The sequence below is a fragment of the Phodopus roborovskii genome, unplaced genomic scaffold, assembly GCF_943737965.1.
Source record: "Phodopus roborovskii unplaced genomic scaffold, PHOROB, whole genome shotgun sequence".
NCBI classification, from domain to species: domain Eukaryota; kingdom Metazoa; phylum Chordata; class Mammalia; order Rodentia; family Cricetidae; genus Phodopus; species Phodopus roborovskii.
This window is the reverse complement of record NW_026125887.1, coordinates 490230-517058: the sequence shown is the minus strand read 5'-3', so window position 1 is coordinate 517058 and position 26829 is coordinate 490230. Positions and strand designations below refer to the sequence as shown.

The window sequence follows — 26829 nt, the reverse complement described above, 5'->3', positions numbered from 1 at the left end:
CAGGTTCGTATGACTACTATAAGGAAGTTATGAGGTCTAGAATGAGGCCTTTTCCCTGGATCCTTTAGATATGCATCAGCCAGATGTGTGTTCAGTTTTGTGATAGACGATCAGGGACATCCACACCACCAAGGCAAAAGGCAACGCAAACTAACATGAAGTTCATCTGGTTCCCATGGGCTACATTTCATACCCTATGGCCTCCGGCTCTTGTTGTTCTCCCTTCCTAACTGCCTGCCCTATTAATGTTAAGTTCCAGTGCCAGCTGTGAGGGAGGCAGTTTCATGAAGCTTCAACCAGCTCTCAGTTTGATTCAGTCAAATCCCTGTAGCAAATGCCTTGGGGAAGGGGAAAGTTAAAGGTTTGTGTGCAGTTTGAAACAGAAAACTTCTAAGACAATTAGGTTATATAGTAGTATATAGTTGTACTGTCTAACATGGCAGCCACTACTCTCGTGTGATAGTTAAAATTTAAATTAGGTAAGTAGTTCTTCCACTGCCTCCATTTCCCCCTGTTCTCTCTGTAGTGTGCCACATACTGTTTTTCCTAAAAGCAACTTAACTAGTTGAATACAATAAAAACTTCAGTGCCCTAGTGAAGGTTGAAGTGCTCAGCAGTCACATGTGGCTGGTGGCCACAGCACTGAGCAGACAACAGATACAGACCACTTGATCATCACACAAAGCCTTCTAGCAGACAGTGTTGGTCTGTAGCACTAATAGCTTGATCCACTCACAGTGAATCAGGTGCATTACTACAGGCATCTGCTCTATATGCATTAAGTCACAAAAAGCTCTCTGAGATAGGTACTTTACAGAAAAGGACTTTCAAACACAAGGCTTAAGTACTTTGCTAAACTCAGGTTAAGACATAGCCCCCAAAGTCTAGGGCCTAGAACTCTTAACCTTATGACTGTGAACATCAGAGTGATTTGGCTTGGTACAGAAAGAGTAGTTGGTTCTGCTGAATCTTCCTGCACTCAAACAGCTCTAGTTCAGATAATGGTTATCTCAGTAAAGGCATAACTGACTCCCAGAGTTTCCTTAGGGCATATGAATTTGGGTTTTCATATGATCAGTAGGAGGACAGGATGTCTATCTCACCTCATTCTACCTTCAATGACAGAATGAGCTATACCAATAAACCTGGTTAGAAGGGCAAAATCAGGTGCATTAATGAAGCTATTGCAAGCTGTGGTAAACTGGGAAATCTCAGGGCTTACAGAAATAGAAGTGTGTTTTCCATTTATACAATTCAATAAGCAACCTCAAGTACAGTGCTGGGGGTGGGGGTGGGGGTGGGGGGTGAGGAGAGGAAGGGGTGTTGTTGAGGGACCCAGATTGACAGAGGACCTGCTTTCTTCAATGTGACCAGCCCAGATTTTCCACAAACAGCATCACTTGGGGACAAGCAGGAAAAGTGATTGATATCTTTTATTTATTTGTTTTGTTTTTTGAGACTGGGCTGTTTTTTGAGACACCCTGGCTGTACTGAAACTCCTCTTCATCCTGAGTGCTGGGATTAAAGATGTGTACCACCACTGCCCATCAAGAGTGATATCTTTGTTTGTTTGTTTTTGTTTTTTCAAGACAGGGTTTCTTTGGGAAATAGACCTAGCTGTCCTGGAACTCATCTGTAGACTGGCTTTGAACTCACAGAGATCCGCATGCCTCTGCCTTCTGAGTGCTGAAATTAAAGGCGTGTTAAAGAAAGCTGAGCCACTTGGACTGACAATGTTCCCCACAAGAACCATAGACTAATAAAACCCCCATACCTGGCAGGGGAAACCTTCCAAATGGTTAATCAGGTGACTCCCATAAACTATCGATGTAGCCCCTAGTTGACTCTCAGGGGTTGAGGGTGGACCCCTATTGTTGAAGTCACTACACGCTGAGGACTCAGAACTAGCAATTATTTGAGCTGGATCTGGCTTGAAAGCCTCCTTCCTGTGGTCTAGTTTCTATGGTACCAGAAAATACCATGCAAGCTGCCAAGGAAGGGAAGCAATTAAACAGTCCTACCCAACTGAACCAGGTCAATGACCAGCAAAACATAACAGTACAATAAGTGGCAATCACATGCTGGTGGTAACCAGCAGCTAATTGGACTTAAGACCCATTCAATGGGTAGGGAAATCATGTCTGGTACTGGAAACATAGCTAGCTTCTCAGGGCTAGTGAGGTCATAGGCCTTATTTAGAAAAGAATCTACCATTGCAACTTTGTTAGAGCAGCATAACTGTTTACTATGTTCTAAATTCTATCCTTATACCTGCAGATAATTATAGGTACCTCCCATCATCAAATAAGCCTCTCCTTACTTGAAATGGAGACCATCACAGACAACTACACTAGACACATAATAGAGATCAAGAATTACAGGAAGAGTATACCCAATGGGTACATCTACACTATGATCCTGCCATAACCATGGCTCAGGGAACATAGAGGAAAAAGGAGCAGAAAGATTATGAAAGCCAGAATACCAAAAAAAAAAAAAAAAAAAAAAAAAAAAGCCTATCATCTGCTGTGAAATGGTCTCTCCTAGAAATGGCTGCATATACAAGTCTAGAACAGTGGCAATATCAATGGACATGCTAATGTGGTAGGGAAAATTTTGCAGGTCACACCCCTAGAAAAAGAAATTCAGGTAACTACTGAGAGAAGAATTAGCCTCCCCTAGGGGTAAACCCCTTTACTGGCTGTTCAATGCAGAGGAGTCAGCCTTAAAACCATATATGAACAGCAAAGGCAAACTCAGTAGGTTGTATATGTGTGTGTGTGTGTGTGTGTGTGTGTGTGTGTGTGTGTGTGTATTATATATATGGGTGTATGTATATATTATATGTAACAATATATGTATGTATATGTGCATTATATATGTAACAATAACAACCAAAGAAAAAGAGGCTATCAAGTTGAGAGTGGGGGCCATGGGAGATGTTTGAGGGAGGGTACCTAGGAGGAGCTCGTGGGAGGAAAGGAAAAGGAGAAAGTAATGTAATTTTATTTCAACTAAAATATCTGCCAGGTGGTGGTAGTACACACCTTTAATTCCAGCATTCAGGAGGTAGAGACAGGCAGATCTCTGTGAGTTCTAGGCCAGCCTGGTCTACAGAGCAAGTTCTAGGACAGCTAAGACCGTTACACAGATAAATCCCATCTCAAAAAAATCAACATGTATGTATGTAAGTATTTAAACTAAAAAGGGTACAATTGAGTAATTAATGTCCATTAAGCTAATAATAGGATATGATTAATGCCAAAATCATTGTCCCTAGCTACAATTTTCTCTCGTATTCTCTGTCATGACAGTGACAAGGTCACAGGTCAAGCAATCAGTATGAATGGAAGAAGTCCTTTCCATTTTCAGCCTAAATATGAATTCCCCTTTCTTTGTGATTCACCATCCCAGCTTTGTTGCCAGCAAACCCCTAGACCATAGTTTTTCCAGGACCCTCAAGAGGAGGACTACCATGTGATGAGTCAGCTCTGTTAACAGTTAATATGCTGGGGAAAAACACACTAAGAAAGCTTGAAATTATAAATATTCCCACTTAAGGGGGGCCTATTTAGTCAAGAAATTTGCATTTTATGGCCTCTGTTTGATGCCATATTTAACCCTTAATTCTTGCTGCCCTACTCAAACATGGAAGATCCTTATCAGGCCCCTATGCCTTTGTAAATTGGTAATTTCTGTTCTAATGGCTTTTCCTATGACAAAACAGCACACCTTGTTTCTTACTTAGGATTTCTATTGCTTTGAAGAAACACCATGACCACCTCAACTCTTATAAAGGAAAACGTTTAGCTGAGATGGCAACTGACAGTTTCAGAGGTTTATTCCATCATCATCATGGTAGCATGCAGGCAGACATGATGCTGGAGCAAGAGCTGAGAGTTCTTTTCCTTAGAATTTTCTTTATTAATTTATTTTTTACATTACAATCCCAGTTCCCCCTCCCTCCTCTCCTCTTTCTCATCTGCTCTTCAGAGAGGGTAAGGCCTTTTACATCTGGACTCACAGGCAACAAGAAGTGACCTATCTCACTGGGCAGGGCTTGAGCATCTATAAGAACTCAAAGCTGCCTTCACAGTGACACACTTCCTCCAACAAGACCACCTGTACTCCAACAAAGCCACACCTAATAGTGCCACTCCCTTTGGGGGAAACTTTCTTTCAAACCACTAAACAAGAGGGTCACAACGTTGCTGCACATCTTAATTTATTTTGGTGGCTTTTCTTTTTTTTCTTTTTTGTATGGTATTGCGACCTTACTCACATGAGATCACTTATCATGGGCTTTGAACATCTGATCTAGAACTCCTCATTTTTAACAATCCAAGACTCTGACTTGATAATCCTCTCTCTATGATAAAAATGCTCACTTTAAAGTACCCATGATCATTTATTTCCAATGTATGAATGAACATACATGCTAAGCATTCATTCAGTGTGAATAAGAGACTGTTGCTTCAGGGAAACTGACTTGGTCATGGCTCTGTCTTAATTAAGATCCCAATGTTTCTGTTTATATTTACTTGGTTATAAAATGGGGTTGATTACTTTGAAATTAAACCACATTTGTAAATCATTTTATCACAACAGTACCAACAAAACATTGTAATTACTATTCATCCAGACTGTATTCTTCTGTGTTCCACCCAGACTGTATTCTTCTGTGTTCCTGGATGGAGTTTACATTTATATAATAAAGGGAACATTTTTCCCTTTGTGAAAATAATGTGCTATCAGTAACTTATAGAGAATATTCAAAAGATAATGCTGTTATTTTATTATTTGCATGTTATACGCTTTCTAGTCTAACTATGAAACATTCTTATCTATTCTCTAACATTTGATTAGTGAGAATATCCATCCACTAACATCTGATTAGTGAGAATACCTAATTCAAGTTAAAGAAATAGCAGGTAATTTGTCCTACTTAAAAAAAAAAAAAAAAAAAAAGAACCCAAATGTTGAAGGCCTAGTGTGTGTCAGATATGGAAGTTACAGTAAGAAACAAAGCAAAGACTCTGACCTCAAACAGTTTCTACTTTGAAAAGGAAATTATTTTTAGTAAACCAGTCATTGTCTCCCGCTAGAGCCCCCAACACAGAATTTGTTTGATGGAACTGTGAATCCAGTTATGATTAATGATAAAACATATTTCAAATTAACAACAAGCAAAAATGTCCATGTAGTTGGAAGGCAATATGAATTGGCCAATCTGCCAATTCATAACCATCCAATTAATAATGCCATCATAAGACACTTGAATTTACTTTTTGAAGCAAATGTGTTGTCCATCTTGTATTTTCATTTCCTCCTTAAATTAAAAATAATTTGATACTGTACTGAATATTATAGTCTCATGAAAGAAGTCTGAATTTCTAAAAGAAAAAAATGGAAGAAAGGATATGGACCAAACAAGACATCATGTAAAAGACTAAACATGATAGTAGTAACATCCTTGGGAAAGCATCTATGCTGTGTCTTGGTGGGTTGTTTTCATGGGCCCATGATCTTATTCACATGCGCTCTCTTGCTAATTGAACTAAGGGTGTACCCCCTTCCCAAGGTTCATTTTACTAACATGCTCTCCTTAAACTTCAGCCTAATCCCTAATAAGTAAAATCAGTGGAACTATGGCTTTTATTCCTTTGGGCCTTTCTTAAACTTTACCCAGTGCTTTGGGGAACACAAATCCATCCCAGAATGAATCATGCATGGCAAAGTCATATAAAAACCATGTTCATGTGCCTCTGTGAGTAAACACTGTGGAAGCAGTTAAGAACACAAATTCTAGAGTCCTACCACCTCCATTTGCCAACTGTGTGAACTCGGAAGTGACTCAAACTTTCCAAGCCCTAAATAAGCCCTTCTGGCAGTCTGATACACACAGGGTTCTGGGGATCTTCTTTCCAGACCTTGATATTGTTTCCTTCTGGGCCCCCTTCTTCCCATTTGTAAAGTGAGAATTAATAGATGTTTGTCTACCTCAGTGAGATAACATATGTCAAGGTATCTTGTAAACCATGAAGACATAGAGATGCAGTCATGTTGTTGCTGCTACTGTTGTCTACATTAGTACTCTGTGCTATGGCTACTGAATTACACAAAGAGACACTGGGACTTCCATAAAGGGAGAGACATTTACCAGCTAGCAAGAGCCACTCTATAACCTTTCCCAATTTTGTTTTGTTTCTGTAGCTTTGGAGGTTGTCTGGAACTTGCTCAGTAAACCAGGCTGGCCTCGAACTTACAGGGACCCACCTGCCTCTGCCTCCCGAGTGCTGGGATTAAAGTCTTGTGCCACCACCACTCAGCTCAATTTTTGACAATTTTGAAGTCAAAAGATTTGTTGGCCTCATTGTAACTTAAAAAAAAACCTTTAAATGTTGCTCATGTTTTAAAAAGTATTTTTAAAAATTATATGGCTGTTGCAGAATAGAATACCTGTTTAACTATATAAAATGTGTTGCATTTGTTTTACCTTGCCTGCCTAAGGCACCTAATTGGTCTAATAAAAAGCTGTACAGCCAAAAGCTAGGCAGTAGAGGGATAAGCAGGGCTGGCAGGCACAGAGAATAAGTAGGAGGAGGAATCCAGGCTCCAGAGAGAATGAGGGAGAAAAAAAGAGAGATGCTAGGGACCAGCAGGTAGCTGTCAGTCAGACAGACATGTAAGAAGCAGGAAAGAGGGACATACAGGATGAAAGAAAGGTAAAGCGTCCCAAGGGAAAATGTAGATGAAGAGAAACATGTTAAGACAAGTTGTAAAAGTTAGTGGGACAAGCATATGATAAGGCTGAACACTCATTACTAATAAGTCTCTGTGGCATGATTTAGGTGCTGGCGGTCCAAGAAAGCCTGATACATAAGGTTTTGGGCTTGGGGACATAGATCAGTGATAGAGTACTTGTTTCGTATGAACAAAGCCCTGGTCTCAATCACCATCACAGTCTAAATAAAGATTTTGAAGTGTTTTTTCACTTTCATAACCAGAACTTTGAATAGGAGCCATCCTTCAGATGGGATCACAGATGTGAGTGGCTCCAGATTCTGCTAGAATCACTTAGGTGATGTTAAAGAAGCCCAGTACCCAGACCAATGGCATAATGGGTAGTAGGTTCATGTGGCAGGTTTTCCTTAAAAAATCTCCAGGGGATTCCATGGAACATCCAAGTTTGAGAGCCTAGCTTAGATAACAAGCCACCCAGACATTACATGGAATTCTCAGAATGGCATTATGTCCAAGGCAGAACCCATGGTTCCCCCTAAATCCAGGACAATGACTTAGGAATCTGAGCACCTTAAGACTGGATGGAGAATCTCAATAGGCCATCAAGTGAGATCAACATGAATCCTATGAGAAGGGAAAACACATCTTTTTTTTTTCTCAGAAGAAAGGGGGAGCTCATGGACCCCAGACTGATAGCTGGGAAACCAGCATAGGACTGACTCAGACCCCCTGAACATGGGTCTCAGTTAGAAGGCCTGGGCAGTCTAGGGACCTCTGACAGTGGATGTATCCCTGGTGCACAAAAGGACTTTGGGAGCACATCTCCCATGGAGGGATACTCCCTTAACCTAGAGACAGGAGGGAGGGACTAGGTCCTACCCCAAATGACTTGACAGATTTTGATGATCACTCCTGGAAGTCTTCACCCTCCCTGGTGAGTGGATGGGAAATGGGACTCGGGTGGGGGGGCATGGGAGGATGGGAGGGAGAGGGAACTGGGATCAATATGTAAAATAAGAAAAAAGTATAAAATGAAAAAATAAATTAAATTTAAAAAAGAGAAAACACATCTTTCAACAGGAATTCTTGGCAAGGTACAGCCTCCTCACTGAAGTCTATGTAAGTTTGGAGGGGTAGCATGTTTTCTACTGCAACTTAATGGATTCAGACAATAACACTGATGACATAAGAGCTGTGGAGAAAGGCCCATGCTTTAGAAAATCTCTAAGTTCTATTCTATGGTCACAAATTAATTCCAATTAACTAACCAGGATTGACTGGGCATTTAATATATACTAGATACTATGGAGGGCAATCAAGAAGTAGAAGAGGTTAATCTTACCCTCAAGCACCTGGATAGATGAAACCAGAAGGAAAAGTTCAATTCAGCATATGATAATGGCCCTCAACAATTCCTAGCATGCTATAAACATACCTTAAGTGTCTACTATGTATAACTTTTTAGCATGTCTTAAAGTTTACAGCATAATTGAGCTGTAGAAATGATAACTATCATAAACAAACAAAAATGCTGAACTTCCATCGATGTCTAGAATTGCTTTGCCTTGTTTTGGTGCTTTAATTACACAGATAGAAGAGGGAAGGGATGCTGAAGTCTGATGACCGAAAGCAGCTTTGTTGGCTCCAGGAAAATAGGTCATCAGTAAAATGCTGATATTTCATTCATATGGCTGTGTGCTCAATTCCCACTCCCCCCCCACAAAAAGTATCTTTGCCTCCCTTGCACTAAATCGTTCCAAGTTATATTAATGAATGCAAGATCTTTGTTTTCCTCCAGTTTATTCTCATACTCAAGATGGCATGCTGGCTAGGAATGGGACATAAGGAAAAGGGAGTGTGAACCTGTGAAATCGTCTACTGCTCAGCCTGGAGTGCTCAGTGGTCTCTACAGAGATTTCTCTTAACCTGGAGGGTTCCTACACTTGATGGTTAATATTAACTGTCATCTTGATGAGAATTCCAATCTTGTTGAAACCATACCACTGAGCATATCTGTGAGATCATTTCTAAAGTAGGTAAATTGAGGGAGGAAGAGGTGCCTTAAATGTAGGCAGCGCCATTTCAGAGGTCAAGGGCTTGGAATAAATAAAAAGGAGAAAAGAAGCCAAACAGTAACAATCATATCTCTTTTTAAATTCTGTGTGCAATTTGACCAGTTGCTTCAAGCTCCCATTGCAATGACTTCCCTGCCATAATGACTATATACCCTGGAACTGTGAATCAAAAGAAACTTGTTCTGATGCCCCCCACCTCTCTTCCTCTCCCTTCCCCCTCTGTCTGTACTTTGTCACAGCAATAATTAAACTAACTAGTATAGTCAGCATCTAATTGGCACCCAGTCCTAAAGGGTGCACCTAGTGGGCCTATAGTCTTTTCTCTTAGAATCCTATCCAACCTTGGATAAGTTCCCTTCAGCTATCACCACCAAGTATCCTTCATCAGGCATCTGTCTGGGTTCTTCATGTCTTTTCTGCCTTGTCTCTTCCATGGCTCTCAAGATAGCCAGCCACCTATTAGGAACCCAAGGGCCATTTAGAATCCCTACCTGCCACAAAGAGCTGAGAGACACTTGGGGGAGACTTCCCCTGGGGTTTTCTTTGCCTAAATGCAGTTCCACCACTCATTTCTAGTCTTGTCCCATGTCAATCCATATATAGGTCCTTTCCTACAATCTATTCTGAATCTCTATAATTCATTGTCACCATTCCACCTTCTAGAGAGAGTCACAGTTCAACAGAAATGACTCCATATCTGGGTGTAGGGATAGGGTCTGGGAGAGTTGTGAGATTAGCTGAGCTTCTAATTCAGTCAATGTCATGGTGATTCATAATTTCCATTATACAGGCACAATAGAGGAGGAGAGCAGCAATGGGTTTGGTAGCAGAGGATTACCAAAGACGATACAAGTCATCACTTTTGTCCACCTACTACTTCATTAACACCTACCCTGCAAGGAAGAATGGATACTAGAGAACAACATGAGACGGTAAGAGGGAAGACAGTGAAGACTAGAGAAGCAACTTATCAACAGAAATGTCTCCAGCCAGAGAGATTTCTAGACCCAGCCCAGAGAGAAAGTTGGGGATTATAGTTTATGAGCTCACCAAGCTGCTTCAAGTGTATAATTGTTTCCAAATGGTGAAGACAATTTGGCAGGAATGAAATTATAACCATCTTCCACTATTATGTCATTCACCCTCTGGAAAACAGAATAGTTGTACCTAAAAGGAGACCTCCTTCAAAGGACATAAAGAAATAAGGCATTAGCCCAGGAAGGAAGAACTAGGGAATGAAGATGAGTAGTGACCCAACAGAACTGATCTGGGCTTCCAATAGGCTGAAAATAACTCTCACAAAGTCATGTAGCAAGACAACTGGATGCATTAAAATCTGACAATTCTTTCAGTTGGCTGTTAGCCTCACAAGAGTGTCAGGCCTACCTCTCCCTGCTGACAAGGGCTACCGAGTCACCTCTCATGCTTCCAGGGTGAAGCTACTGTGTTTGCATTCTAGAGCTGGGGAGCCATTGGTCTCTAGTAGCTTGCTCTAGTGTTTCTTCTCTCCCTCTCCAGATCTCAGTGACTGGTTTTTTTTTTTTTTAAATAATCTTATTTTGCATATCAATCCCAGTTCCCTCTGTCTCCTGTCCTCCCACTCCCATCCACTCCTCAGAGAGGGTGTGACCTCCCATAAGGAGTCATCAGAGGCTGTCACATCATTTGGGGCAGGACCTAGCCCCTCCCCCCTGTATCTAGGCTGAAAGAGTATCCCTCCATAGGGAATGGGCTCCCAAAGCCAGTTCATGCACTAGGAATAAATACTGGTTCCATTGCCAACTGCTACCCACATTTAGGGGGCCTGGTTTGGTCTTATGCAGGTTTCCCAGCTGTCATTCTGGAGTCAGTGAGTTTTCACTTGCTTGGGTCTGCTATTTTTGTGGGTTCCCCCAGCATGATCTTGACCCCTTTTCACTTATTATTGTTTCTTCCCCTCTACAACTGGACTCTAGAAGTTCAGCCCAGTGCATCTGCTTCCATCAGCTACTGGATGAAGGGTCTAGGATGGTATTTAACATAATCATCAATCTCATTGTTGGGGAAGATTATTTAAGGTAGCCTCTTCACTATTGTTTAGATTCTTAGCTGGGGTCATCCTTGTGGATCCCTGGGAATTTCCTTAGTGCCTGGTTCCTTGTTAACCCCATAGTGGCTCTTTCTATCAAGGTATCTCTTTCCTTGAGCTCCCTCTCTTCTTTCTCCCAACTCAGCCTTCCTGATCCACCATGACCAAACCTACGAATACTAGGGATAGAAGGTGAAGAAAGCCAGGCGGTGGTGGCTCATGTCCTTAATCCCAGCAATAGACAGGCAGAGGCAGGTGGACCTCTGTGAGTTTGTGACCAGCCTGGTCTACAGAGCTAGTTCCAGGACAGCCTCCAAAGCCACAGAGAAACCCTGTCTCCAAAAAACCAAAAAAAAAAAAAAAAAAAAAAAAAAAAAAGAAGTCCAGTTTAGAGGAAATTCAGTGACAGGTTTTAACTCATCTCTGACACTTACTGTCCAGATCTTCATAGCCCCATGACTCTGATCAAATGAACTCACTCCTCTGATAACAGTTTTTCCATCTGTAAACTGGAGTGAAAACAATGCCTACCATGAAGAGTTTTGGAGAAAGATACATGAGATAATGTTTACAAACACTAGAAAGGCCCAGTGCAGAGCAGGTTCAAAGAATGCATTGGTTTTCCTGGCATTAGTTTACCCTTTCCCACCTGGCACTGAGGATGCATCAAAAGACATGGAGTTCACATGAAGTTCATAATCAACACAATCCCAGGTGGCACCCATCAGGAGAAGGGATAAAGAGAGAAGGACACATCAGAGAAAGAGACCTGTGAGTCCCCTCTTCATCTTTATAGAGGAAGACATTTTTGGCTGAATGCTGAAGGGGAATGTGTTTCCAATCAGAGGTGAGGAGTTGACCCCAATAAGTAGGGGTAGGGAGTATTTGAGTGAAACAGAAAGAGAAGCAAAGCCAGTAATAATGGGAACATCAAGGAGCAGGTGACTACTAAGGGCATGGGGGCACAATTCAACTGAAGAACGCTAAGAAGCAATGGAGAACATTCTTCAGCATTATCCTGTCAAGGGACAGCAGGATGTCCCTTATACAGCGCTGGCTGGTCTTGAACTTGTCTCGGTTCTTCAGTGGGAGATGTGGCTCTGAGGTATCTGAGTGATCCGAGCCAACTTATGTTCAGTGATTCTCATCATTAGGGATTTCTGCCATGGTTTATTTTTATTGTATAGATGTATAGCAAACAAGCAACAGAATCTCACACAGAAGAGAGGTTAAGATGAGTCGAACTAGAATCCAGATGTAGAGAGAGAGGACAAGACAAAGTTGCGGAAACACATAGACAGCTGACCTAAACAAGGAGGAGCCCCCAGATAGCCAAGAAGATAAAATTGAACACAAAGAAAGGTCTAGAGCATACAAGACTGCTGCCAAGTAACAATTTGAGCTTCGGTGGAAAGGCTACCATAAATGCCCTTCTCGGAGAGTGAGATCAACAACTAACTTATCCATGGAGCCCTTAACTAATGCCTGTTGGAAACAGGAGCAAACACCCGTACATAAACACTGAGTCCAACTAGAACCCAGATGCAGATGGAGAGGACAAGACTAGGCTACAGAAACACATGGAGACAGCTGACCTGAACAAGGAGGAGCTAACAGGCCCCAAGACTGATAGCTGGGAATCCAGCATGGGACTGACTCAGACCCCTGAACATGGGTCTTAGCTAGAAGGACTGAGCAGTCTAAGGGACCTCAGACAGTGGAACCAGTATGTATTCTTGGTGTACAAAAAGAACTTTGGGGGCACATCCCTCATGGAGGGATACTCGCTTAACCTAGAGACAGGAGAGAAGCCCTAATCCCTACTTCAAATGACTTGACAGATTTACATGACCCCCACCTGGATAGCATAGCCCTACATGTGGAATGGGGGTGGGGGAATGTGAGGGGAGGGAGGTCAGGGTGTATGTGATGGGGGAGGGAAGGTAAGAAGGAGGGAAGGAGGGAGGGAGGTAGAGGGAACTTGGATAGACATGTAAAATAAAAAAAATAAATAAAAAATTGGAAATCAATAAAAAAAGATGGCTAAAAGAAAGCTATATGTGGTGGTAGGGCCTTAGTTTAAATCATAGTCTGTCTCTCTCTCTCTCTCTCTCTCTCTCTCTCTCTCTCTCTCTCTCTCTCGTGTGTGTGTGTGTGTGTGTGTGTGTGTGTGTGTGTGTGTTCTTATTCACATGGGTGCAAGTGTAAATGTGCCATGGCATACATGTGGAGGTCTAAGTACAACCTTTGAGTTTTGGTCCTTGCCTGACAACCTTGTTTGAGACAGAGTCTCTTTGTTATGTAAGCAGAGCCTGAGAACATCTGGAAACACCCCTGTCTTCACATCTCATCTCCTGGTTGGGGTGCCTGGAATTATAGATGCTTATGTTTTTCCATGGGTTCTGGTGATCTAAACTCAGGTAGTCAGGCCTTCATGGCAAACATTTTTACCCAGTGAGTCATCTCACCCTACCCTGTCATTTCCCTACTTTAATGGTTAAGCTATCCAGTTCCACCATTTTCTTGTTAAAAGCATGATGGCTTCCTGGTTACATGTCCCATATCTACTCTTTGAAGGATTGTCAGCTGTGTTTTAGCATGTTGGGAAGCATTTATTTAGTTTGTGTATAAATGGGTATATTTGTTTTCTTTGTCCATGTTGTTACTAGTGTTTCCTGCTAGTAGATTTTTAGTTTCACTGTCTTCTTAATAAGAAAATTCTTTTTCTGTGTAGTTAATATTGTCTTCTTTAAAAATTCATTTGTTAGTCTTATTTGTTAGTCTAATAAACATACATTGCATTATATAACAACATTCTTTTGGCAGTTGTACACACAGAAATTAAAGCTCTTACTAGGCATGGTGGTGCATGCCTGTAATTTCAGAACCTGGGAGGTAGGGACAAAAAGATCAGCAGTTCAAGGTCATCCTCAATTATATTTTGAGCTGGAGGCCAGCCTGTACTACACAAGACCCTGGGAAAAAGAAGGAGGAGGAGGACAAGGAAAAGGAGAAGAAAACAAAACAACCATATATTAAAAAAAAAAAAAAAAAAAAAAACAGGATTGAAGCCTTAGTGTTACAGGCCCTTCCAATCCCTCCTTATGACCTTTTCCCATAAGCTTCCAAAGGACCCCCCCCCCATTTCTGAAAAAAAAAAACTGCTTCATTTGACTATGTTCTTTTTCTAATTCCTATACGGAAATGCCTTCAAGTAGATACTGTTCAAAACAAACACCAAAATAAATCCCCATACATGTGGTCATATGACAAAGATGCTAAGACTGTTCAAAGGAAAAAGGACAGTCCTTTCAACAAATGATAATAGAAAAATTGGTTAGCCACAGGTTCAAAATTAGCCCTCAATGAGTCAAAGTTAGCGTAAATATAAGAGCTAAGACTATTGGATTTGGCAAAAGGAGTTTCTTGGATTTGATACTAAATTATAGACAATAAAGGTAAAATATATTAATTAAACTTCATCAAAATTAAAAACCTGTATTTGTGGAAGGGTACTATAGAAAGTGAAAATAGGAGCTATTTCCCAATCATAGCCATAATAAATAAATAATTCCTAAAAGTCAATAACTAGAATAAAAAGACAACCCAAGTCTTAAAATGGGAAAATTATATGAATAGACATTTTTCCAAATAAGAGATAGAGTGGCTAATTAAGTGCCCCCTAAAGATGCTGGAATCACTAATCATGAAGGAAATGCAAATCAAAACCACAGTAAGATGTTACTTCATTCCTACCACCAAAACAAAAGAAAACACAAAGTGTTGTCAAGGATGTGGAGAAAGTGGAATCCTGGTGCTTTGCTTGTAAGAATGTGAAACGTATAGCCAGTAAGGAAAAGAGGTTGCCAGTTCCTCAAAAATGCAACTGACACAGCAATTCTAATCCTAAGTGGATACCCAAAGAAATGAAAACAGGTAGTCAGATATTAGGTTTATAGCAGCATTATTCACAGTAGCAAAAACAAACAAACAAACAAAAATAAAAAAACCAAAACACAGACAATCAACATGTCCAGGAACAGATGAATAAATACAAAAATGTGATACATGTACATACAACTGAATATATTTAGTCTTAAAAATGATTGAAACTCTGATACATAACTACAACATAGATGATAAATGAAAAGATGTTAAATGATATTGTTTCTACTTATATGAAGTGCCAAGAAGAGGCAAATTCATACAAACTAAAAGAATAGAAGTTATAGGAAGGATAAGCACATAGTTTTAAACTAGGATGATTAAAATCTTCCTGAAATGAATAGTGCTAATAGTTGCACCAAAATATGATTGTACTTAATGCCAATAAACAGTATATTTTAAAACACTAACTATTGGAGCTGGCAAATAAAGGCAAGTCTGATGCCCTGAGTATAATCTCTGGAACTCACATAGTGGAAGGAGAGAACCAAATCTCATAACACATAAATTGTCTTCTGAACACATACACATGCACACACACACAGACATAAATAAATGTAAATGATGATAACTATTATACATATAAATACATATTTTACTATGCTAAACATTATATACAATGACACAAAACATACATAGAAAAAAGACAGACAGGAAAAATGAAGGAAAGATCAGCAAGATGTCTCAGTGAGTAAAGGCAGGCAATTGCCTTGCAAGAAAGATGACCCTAGTTTGATCCCTGGGACCTACACAGAAGTGAAAAGAGGGAACTAACTCTACAAAGTTGTTCTCTGACTTCTCAACATGTGCCATGGCACATTCTGGCCCCAGAATAAGCACACACAATAATAATAATAATAATAATAATAATAATAATAATAATAATAATAATAATAAATGAAGTAAGGAAGCAGGGAAGGGGGAAGGAAAGAGGGAAGGAAGGGAAGAAAATTGACACCTTACCTTTCAGGGATGTAACCACAATGATATGAAAACAAGCAATGACAAGGAATATCTTGTATATTAGTAAAACTTCTTCAGGTCTGCCAGTATGGCCACACTGCCCACCAGAGAAAAGCATCCTGGAACAAAATAGGAGGGACAAAAGATAATCACAGCTGCCATAATCCTAACATAGTAATAGCCCAAGTTCATTCCTCAAGTGTGACCACCTCCAGGTTGCCTTCTTAGTAGCACCATAGTTACAATGATAGCTTGCTTGCCGAGAACTAGCAGAGCCAGGTGATCACAGGCTATCAACATGAAAAACCCAAGTTTACTAAGATCTCATAATTAAAATGATAAACATTATAAACCTTGTGGATTTATGGAAAATAATATGCGAAATACCAAAAGAACAAATTAACAACTAAACTATTTCATACATACTCATGACCACTACATAAAGCTTGTTAGTGACAATGCTAACAATCAGACATCACAAAGGCCTCTACATAATCTACCTCATTTGTTTCTATACGATCAAAGGAAAGGTACACTGTATTTCTTCCTCACTGTGACTGATTTTATTGCCATTGTTTGCGTATCTAGTAGTCAACATAGCAACATTTTTAAATGCAAACTTTATATCACATTTTAATTCAAAAGTGTCATTTATCATTCACTTATTTATTTGTTCAACCATTCTTTATCAAGGACCAATAAACGCCAGGTAAGACATTAGGGTTGAACTGGAGGTAACTAGAAGCAATTTATGTGGTAGAGACAGGGCTCAAACTTGAGGAGACCTCAGCAAATGGAGAGAACTAAAAGTGCAAAGACTGTCATGATGCTGAGGCTGACAAGGGAAGCCCAGAGAGGAAGAAGCCAGCAACACATTCACAGGCTTAGGCACAAGGAAACACAGATACCCAGTGAGGCCACTCCTTTTATTCATCCAGAGAGGTAATTACTGTGAGCAGGCTCTGTACTCCCAACTAACAGAATTTCTGGCCAAGGTGCCTATGAGTCTAGATACAATGATAACTACAAACTAGAGACAGTATGTGCACACACTATGGTGAAGGCTAGAAAAAAAAGGAGTTCAAACCTCCCAGTTCTGGCACATAATGTGAGGGTCACTGGGCAGGGCATTTTCAATGGACAAGCATGCTATTTAGTGAATTTGGATAATGGCATCAACCAGACAGTATTGCTCTGAGTAGTTATCGAGAGATCTCTGTTCAGTGGCTGATACTTGTGAGTACTCAACAAATGTTGGTTACACTCTTCATTCATTTATTCACCCATTCACTCAGCAAATCCTCCTTTTATAATTAGTATGTGCAGGGTCAAATAGTACAGGGATTAGAGTGATGAGGGATAAAAAAAGAAACAGAAAGTGCATTGCTATCTCAGTCTCCAGGTAAAGCTGACCATCTTCAAGAATCCTGCCATTTATTACTTACAAGAGTACCAGGACAAGAGTCTTTTGTTGATTTGGTATGATATTGTCTTAGACCATAAAGTGATTCTGCCTTCAAAAGAGGGCTTATGTTTTAAAAATTTATAAATTATATGTTTTAGCTAGGAGAATTTATCTTCATGTAGGTAAAGAGTAATTAAATAGGAGGAAGTAGCTTGAAAGTACCATATGGTAGGACTGAGTAAGGGCTATTCCTTGGTTAATTGTTATAATTTAAATATAGCATAACAGTTTTGGGATATGCAATGATCAATATATTGACCTATGTAACAAGATATAACAAGTGTTTTCTAAATACTCAATTCCTTTAAGATATTTACACTGAGCCATAAGTGTCTAAGAAGTCTAGCACAAGCTGGACATGGTAGCACACAACTTCAATACCAGCACGTGGGATTCAGAGACTGGCAGATCTCTGTGAATTTGAGGTCAGCCTGTTCTATAGAGTTAGTTCCAGAACAGCTAGGGCTACAAAGAAAAATCCTGTCTTAAAAAAAAAAAAAAAAAAAAAAAAACCAAACTAACCCCCCCCAAAAAAAACAAAAAACAAAAAAACAAAAAAACCTAGCACAAGAAGACATTTAAAGGGGAACTACTGAAAAGGTTCTTAGTGTGGGAAAAGCAAGAACAAAAAGTCAAAATGCAACTGAGTTAGAATATTCAGCCTTCAGCCTTCAAAACAGTCAGAAGAAACAAATAAACTGGGAAACCATGAGTAAAAGCATAATTAAATTTCTATCTGTATTCAGCTCAAAGAACAATGCCTGGCAAATCTCTCCTAAAGCACACACAAGTCTCTTCTGTGTTATAGGACTGTGTTGAGCCAGGTTATTTAGATTGAATCTTCTGTTGAAAACAGCTTAAAATCATGGATAAAATATTAAACATATCTGGCCAAAGTGGAAAATTAAATAGGAAACCAGAAAGGTAACCTAAACAGTGAAGCCACGTGTATCTCTCAATGAAGCAAATAGGTTTCAGATGTGAAATATCAAAGAAAATAGAGAGATAGGGAGAAGAGAAATAGAAGGCCAACATATACTTAAATAAAATTTAAAGATTAGAGAATAAGGAAATTCAGTATTTGGAGTAAGAGTCCAAACTGATGAAAAAACAGTAATGCAGGTTCAAAAAGTCCATAGAATCTCAAGTACAATAAGCAAATAAAAAAAGATCTACACCAAGCCAGCTCATAATGAAACTGGAGAAAACTTACGGTTTTCAAAAAGTGTTTTGACAATGACTAGAGGAAAATAAGGTCATTTCATTTCAAAGAAGCAACTGTTACACTGACAAGTCTCTTCTCAGAAGCCACAAGACAATGTAATATTACATTGTGTAAAGAGAAAATTGTACTCCCAGTGAAAATACCTTTTGTGAATGAGGACAAAACGAAGGCAGTTTCAAATAGAAAAACAAAAACAACAACAACAACAAAAAACCAAAAACAACAACAAAAACAAAAAACAGAACAAACAAACAAAACTGTGATTTTGTTTTCCACCAAAAAAAAAAAACTACAAACAAACAAACCCTTACTTAAATAAATCTAAACGCACAAGCTCAGGAAGAAGACATTTGACTTGAGATGCAAAGGAACAAAGGCACTTGAAGAAGGTGGTTAGTATACAGCCAGGCCTACCCCTAACATTCCTAAGATGGAGGGGGGGTCAAGGTTTTAAAACATGGCTTCAGGTAGGCATATTTTCTTGGTGCAAGAGACTTCTATTCTTTGGAGACACAATCCAGAGACCATGGTTTTCCAGCCACCAGGTCTAAGGATGGCAAATCTGATGAATCTGAATGGATTTTGATCATATAATAAAGAGCAATATTCTATTTTCATATTATTGATGTGATAAAACACACTGACCAAAATCAAGCTAAGGGAAGGTTCATTTCAGCTTTCAAGTTATAGTCCACCACTATGGCAGAAACTTCAGCAGGAATCTAAAGCAGAGACTATGGAAGAACACCATTTGTTGGCTTGTTCTTAGGCTCATATTTAGCTAACTTTCTTAGATAGCCCAGGCACACCTGTCCAGGGAATGTGTACCTGCAATGGAATGAGCCCTCCTACATCAATTAACAGTTAAGACAATGATGTCTTGATCTGATCTGGTCAGTACCTCATTTGAGACTCCCTACTCAGGTGACTTCAAGATGTGACAAGTTACCAAAGCTAATAAGGACAAGTAATAATAATATCTCACAGGGACTAAGGAAATATCAAATAAAAACATAAGCGTACAGTTGAGAATGTAGCTCAGTTGGTACAGCCCTTGCCTAGCACCAGATAAAAACAGGCATGATGATGCACAAATTTAATCTAAGCATTGGGAGGTAGAGGCAGGAGAAACAGGTCAAGGCCATCCTTAGCTACATAGTAACATAATGAGTTTGGTGTTATCCTGGGCTACATGGGACCTTGTCTCAAAAAAGCCAAAAAACCAAAAACCAAACCAAACCAAACAAACAAAACACATATGGTACATATGTATACATGCATACATATTTCACATATATTTTTTATTTTCAGTACTGGGATACACACACACACACACACACACACACACACACACGGGTATATCTATGCATGTATCTATCACAATATAAAGTATGTGAATTAATGTAAAGCGACAAAGAAAAAGAAAATTTAAAAATTAAAATCTTCAAAGGACCTTGAATTTATCCTTGATTGTGCTGAAGGTACTGTTTATCTTTAAAGATAGAAAAATTGAGTTGATATGTTGTATGTTTTGGGGATTGTTACTTGGTCTTGTTACGCTGCCTAGACTGGTAATGAGTTCCTGGGGTTAAATGATAATCCTACCACAGTCTTCTGAGTAGATAACACATAATTTAGTGACAGCATACTTACTTTCCAATATATTCTAATAGCTATATACGTTAGTAAAGAATAGAAATATCAGGGGTTGGGGAATTCAGTTCAGTGGTAGAATAGGCCCTGGATTTTCAGTTTCTCGTATGGTGGAGTGGAGAGAATAGGAGCAGTGAGACTAGAAACGTCCCATCAAGCTTCCTAATAATGAAGACAGCAAAAATGGTGTTTAAAATAGTCAATTTGAAAGAAGACAAAAAAGGGAGAAAGAAACTAAGAATGGTTAGGAAAATAGTAGAATATGATAAATTTTAAAAATTGCGAAGTTTGCCAGGCAGTGGTCGCACAGGCTTTTAATCCCAGCACCTGGGAGACAGATGAGGCAGATCTCTGTGACTCTGAAGCCAGGTCTACAGAGTGAGCTAGCACCAGGACAGCCGGAGCTACACAATGAAACCCTGTCTTGAAAAACCAACCAAACAAACAAAACAAAACAAAACCAAAAAAAAAATGATAATTTCAATGATTCATTATATATAAATAATACAAATGAAGATAATATATAAATGATCCCATTAAAAGGTGAGTGTAGATAGGTTAAATAAATACACAGTACAACCTCCAATTCCATCTTACTACAAAACAAAGGCACAATTAAGACTTGTTACTGAAAACTTGAGGGTAAAAGGATGGGAACATTCTATGTCAAAATCAATCCAAAGGAAAGTAATGCTAAAGATACAGTTCAGTGGAGGAGCATTTGCCTAGTATGCATACGACCTTGGCTTCAACACCTAGTACTGAAAGTAAAAGACTATTTTTCCAGGCATGGTGTCCCATGCCTGAAATCTTAGCACTTGAGAAGTGGAGGCAGGAGGATCAGAAGTTCAAGGTAATCTTTGGCTAATCTAAGAAACTCTGCCTCAGAAAAAAATTGCATACTATATTTGTATTGATATCAGAAAAAATATACTTTAAAACAAAAACATTACTTTATAAACAAGACAGTTAATTAAAAATTTAGTCTGATCACTAATAAAACAGTGCATATCAAAACATGGACTATACATAGTTGAGGACATGGTCACATGAGATCCTAGTTATACACAAGGCTTAAAATTAATAAGTTAAGGCCCCTGTTAAGAAATTTGGGAAAATAAAATAAGCCCTAAGAAGAAAGTAATGGGAAAATAAAGCCATAAAATATTGACAAAGAGAAAAGCACAAAGTAATGAATTAATAAAGTTAAAGTTCTTTTCTGAGAAGACAACTCTGGAAGGAGAAAGTGGGAGGAAAGTGAGGTGGAAGAGCTCACCAAGAGAACCAATGAGGACAGTAAAAGCTATAAACATATGAAGATAAAAGGGCCTACATGAGATCTTTATTTAAAAAATCTACACACAATGGACAAATTCTAGGGGGGAACAATAAGAAGAGCTCAACAAGAACTATTAAGCCTGAAAAAGATGTACAACTATTAAAAATCTCAAAAATCTTCCCACCAAGAAAGTTAAGGAACAAAAATTTTAGTCTCACAACAATTCTAAGAAGAGAAACAAAAAGTAGAGCACATTTGAATTCATTTTTACAACATCAAGGGGAAATCTTCATGTTTTTACTGCATGTGCATGCAAGAGGAGCACACACACACACACACACACACACACACACACACACTAGTAACTGACAAAATTCTCTGGATGCTCGCAGACATGTATAACAGCAATTGTAAAACTTTTAAATTGAAGTAATCAGAGTAGATATAAGACAAAAAAATTGGCACAATTTTTTTTCTTGAAGATAAGGTCACAAAGGACTGTAGTAAGAGAAACAATATCACATATGACAAAAGAAAAAACAATCTATTGCCTACAGATGACAGAAGCTGGTTAACTGCTAAGTCCGGAGCATGAACTCTGAAATTGCAGCTCTATGTAATATTTATCATAACACATATGAAACCAGTGCTGAAGTATATAGCGTAAGTGCATATGTGAAGCTTTGATGTTTCTAGGAACAAATGGAAGGAAAATGATTTGTTTATTCTACACATTAAGAAATTAGGCTCTTAGTGAGCCCTAAGAACTTTCTAAAGCAGACAAAAACCTTTCATTTAAAACTATTGAATCAATATTAGACTGCAAGATTGACAGTCAATTGTACACAGTAAACATATACTCAAAATTGGGGGGTATTATTCTCGGCTCCCTTGCACACTTTCACATTTCCCCACTATACTCCTGATTTCCCATTTGAATTGCTGGAGGTAAGCTGAAAGCTCACTTCATCTCTCTCCTCTCACCCTTCAAAGCTCAGAAATGTATATTCAACATGCACAAACAAACAAACATGAAATTAAGAAAGCATGCTTGGTAGAACAAACTGTGGCCTTAGCACTCATGCTCTGCCTTCTACAAGTACAACCTTGAGCTATTCATTGACATCTATGAACCTTACATCTTAAGAAATTGATAATAATGCTAGTTTCCTGGGGTTCTATAGGGATTGAATGAGGTAATATAATGTCTGCATACAATCAAAACTTATTAACTGTGATTATAAGCAGTTAAAAGATAAGATTACAGTGTGTTCTAATGCTGAGTTTGAACATAATTTGGGATACAGTCTTTCATCTAGTTTACATTCAATTTCTGAGGTTCTCTTATATGCCAGATACTATGCTAGGGCCTCACAACTCTTCAATAAATAAGGTATCTGACTTGTCCTTGACAGTTTACAGCCACTGCTTAGTAGTTATTGGCATTGTCAGACAAATAATAATGATTTTCAAACATGGTAAATGTAAAAGACACTTTCTCTTCATGACTGATGAGGCTCAAGTTGACTTAAAACAATAAGAGAAAATCAAAGCACTAGAATGCAATACGATCTTATATTGAGGATTAGACATCATCTCATCCCTACAGTAGCCACTCATAAAAGATTTTAAAATGAATTTGGTCCAAAATCTATTGCTACAAAATAATTCTATGAATATATAGAGGAGAGGAATAGGAGAAGAGACTGTGGCAGTTTTATAATTTGACACAATCTAGAACCACTTGGGAAGATAATCTTAATGAGTCATTCTTTAGATCAGGTTAGTCCATAGGAGAGTTCTCTTGATTATGTTAATTGAGTTGAGAAGACTGTCACACCATGAGTGACTCCATTCCCTAAGCAGGAGATCTTGAACTCTGTAAAAGGAGCAAACAGGCAGGAGTTATCACAGGACCAGAAATGAAGCTAGAACAGGCCCTCATTAAAAGCACTCATGAGGCAGAGGCAGGCAGAACTCTATCATTTCTAGGCCAGCCTTGTCTACACAGCGAGTTCTAGGACAGCCACAGCTATACAGAGAAACCCTGTCTGGAAAACAAACAAACAAGCAAGCAAAAATCCTTCAGATGCTGACCTGCACTGGGCTTGAAGTAGGAGTTGGTCAGAGCACATGGTATGGGTGTTTCAGCAGATCATACTGTAGAGGAAGATGGAGTCTTGGGAAAACCAAATCTCCCACACCTCCTAAACCAATATTCTGGCTATTCTTTGCTTTTGTTACCAAATCATGCCAACTCCTGCTTTAAGTCACAGCTTGTTTATCTACCTGCTATGTGAACCTACGTGGCTGTTTAAAACTTATTTATAACAATAACCTTCTAGTATTTACTTTAATTATGTGTAATTTTTCATAAATCATTATAAGGCTGTTCTAATTTAAATTTGATATAACAAGAATTTATGTTTATAAGATTTTGATAATTTATATAAACCAAAACCCCAAAACAACCACAAAAGATTTAATACCTGGCTTAGATTATTAGTAGAGCATTTGCTTAGGACATGCAAGGTACCATGATTTGACCCAAAGTACTGCAAAAAGGAAAGAAAAGGACAAAGGGAAGGATAACCGTCAGTAGTGGTTTCAGGATTTCTGTCTAGAAGAGTTAAACAGAAATCTTGGGAGGCACTCTCAAAGTTGCATGTGCACAGCCATTCAGGTGACCAGGAAAATACACCACTTTCTGTTTCAAAACATGACAAAAGCCATTGAAGCCTGGGAAGCCAGTCCAAAGGACAAGACTGCTCGACAGCAATCCAAAAACCCTATGTAAAAAGTAAGTCTTCTTCAACTTTCATTATAGTATGTCATTTCAATGTCTACTCCCACTCCGAAATCACCACCCTTTCCTGAAAGCCTACTCAGAAACAAGTGAGTTACTGAGAAGAAAGGTTCAACAAGGGTCTTTCTATAAGAAAGATCTCTGAAGGACAGAGATTCAAGTGTGAGTGAAGAGTTACAAACCACACAGGAATATACAAGGTTGTGAGGAAAAGGGAAATCTGGAATGAAGAAGGCAAAGGAATACGGAAGGAGAAAAACCCAACAAAACCAAATATGTTTATTGTTTTTACAGTACTATCATGTAGAACTATCCTGACTCACCTGACAGGAAGTTTAGAAAAAAGAGGGAAGAAACTCTGTGCACATCTGAAAACAAAAACAAGAACAGATAATTAGGCCAATGCAAGTGAAGCTTCATGGTGCCAGAAGGCAATACTACTGCACGCCAAGGTTGCATGTTGACAGTAGAGTCACAAAAGAAATGAACAATGCAAGTCCTGCTACCAGAACAGATTATAAATGGCAGGAACAACCCAGAAGCCAAGATTTTTTGGGGGGTGGAGGGGTGACCTCATCCACATAGGCATTGATGCTCAGTCAAAGTCAGCATTAATTTCGTTAGAGGTATGCGTTGATTCACCTAGGGGTTGAATCACCTAGGAGACAAGTTTCTGAGCATATCTGAGGTGTTTATTTGATTGACTTAGCCTCTGGGCATGCCTATGAGGGAACATCTTCATTAGGTTAAATGGTTTGTGAAGACCCACATAAGAAATGGGTAGCATTATGTATGCACAGCATAAAAAGGAGAAAGCTAGTTTAGAATGAGCTGCCAGAACTCTCTTTTTCTGACATGGACACCATGTAACCAGGTGCCTCAAGCTCCTGAGGTCTTGACTTCACATTCATGGTGGACTCCATGAGCCAAAATGAACAGTTCCTTCTTTAACTTGCTTCTGTCAGGGTACTTTTTCACCACCAACAGGAAAAGAAACTTAAACAGATGGTGAGGTGATTAGAATAGATCAGGGGTGTGGCAGACTCTTTTAGAGACAATTGGTCATGTATCACTTCATATTCAGTACCTTTTTCCACTAAAATTTTTTCCCAAATATTCTGTATGTTAACTTCTCTAGAACCTAAACTCCTAGACATTAAGAATTGGGTAGTTAATTACCATATGTTTGCAAAGACAAAGACATTTTTTTTTCTCTAAGAAGATTGAGATAATGAGCATTTACTGACTAAATTCGGCCCTGAGCTGAAAAGGGGAGATGGGGTCATTCGTTACAGAATGACTGAGAGAAAGACCAGAAACATGGTGGACAGAAGAAATAGGGTAGCTACACAAAAGAGGGCACTGTTGACTCCTCAATTTGTATTGTTTACAATATTTCATCACAGTTTACTTTGGCACAGCTATTAGCTCAAAGAGGACAATCACTTCACATAAATGGTATCATCTCATGTAAAACAGAAATACATAACTTTCAAAATCAATATTTTTTCAATAAAGGAATTATCTATTGGGTCATCTTAGAGCCAACTGACATACTTCTGTCATTTGTCAACTTACTGCTAAGACAGAAGTTAATGTTTAAGGAGGAATCCAGGATATGAGTACAAAGAAAAAATAAGTCACCACAGTGAGATTCTATTGATCACTGTAGGTTTTTTTTGACAGGAAAAATTCATGTCTTAATGAATTAAAACACAACATACCAAAAAAAATCTATTAAGCAATGTTTATAGAAAGCAAGAAATAATGAAGGCCAAACATGTTTTGTACTTGCATGAATGGATTACAAATGAATGGATGTTTGATTGCCACCAAAATATTAGCATAACCAAATGGAAACAAATTGTGAGTTGAGTCTGGAAATCACTTCCTTGAACATTTGTAAAAAATATTTTCTATATAGGAATTTCAAATAATATTTTGATGACATTTCACAACTCAAGCATATTGTGTCTTCCAAAACCTTATTGACAACCCAAATGAAGCATACTTAATTATTTTGGGTAATACAGCTGATAAACATTTGAATGCACCGTTCCTCAGAAGAAAACTTTGAGATTTTTGTTTTTTAATTTTATATATGTAATTTTTGTTTTTAGATTTTTATTTTACTCATAATTGTTTTTAATTTTTGAAATTAAAAGAAAATTACATTTTCTTCTCCCTTTCCCTTTCCCTCCTCAAACCCCTTCCAGGTACTTTACAAAAAACTACAGGCAACTAAGGACTGCTGATAGAGGGTGAAATAGTCTTTTCCCAGGGATGAGCCTTCTAATTAGTTACCTAATTCCAAGTAGTCAGTTCTGAAATCATATACATACATGCAACACTGGATGAACTAAGCAGGTTGTATTTGCATAGCTATGCATTTATATGTATCATTTATTTTAAAGATATTATATTAAAACACTAAAAATATCCAGAGATTTTTAAATTCAGAGATATACTGGCATCCACAGATACATCAAGGAAAGTACTATTATCACAGTCTTATATGAGGTGACGGAGGAATTCTCAATATCCCAGGAGATGACTATTTAAATGATGGCACAGTCACATTATCTGATATGATTCAATGGCTAAAT

The 26829-nt window shown here is 38.7% G+C and overlaps 1 protein-coding gene across 1 annotated transcript in view; it reads right to left on the bottom strand.

Moving 5' to 3' along the window:
- Window positions 1–24587, bottom strand: part of Adgrg2 (adhesion G protein-coupled receptor G2) — a 69797-nt gene extending 45210 nt beyond the window's left edge. The window contains exons 1-2 of the mRNA XM_051178893.1: window positions 24547–24587; window positions 15796–15914 (exon numbers count right to left, since the gene is read on the bottom strand). Coding sequence (XP_051034850.1) covers window positions 15796–15913 — 118 coding nt within the window. The 5' untranslated portion in view covers window position 15914; window positions 24547–24587. The remainder of the gene's footprint in view (window positions 1–15795; window positions 15915–24546) is intronic.
- Between the last annotated feature and the right edge of the window lie 2242 nt (window positions 24588–26829).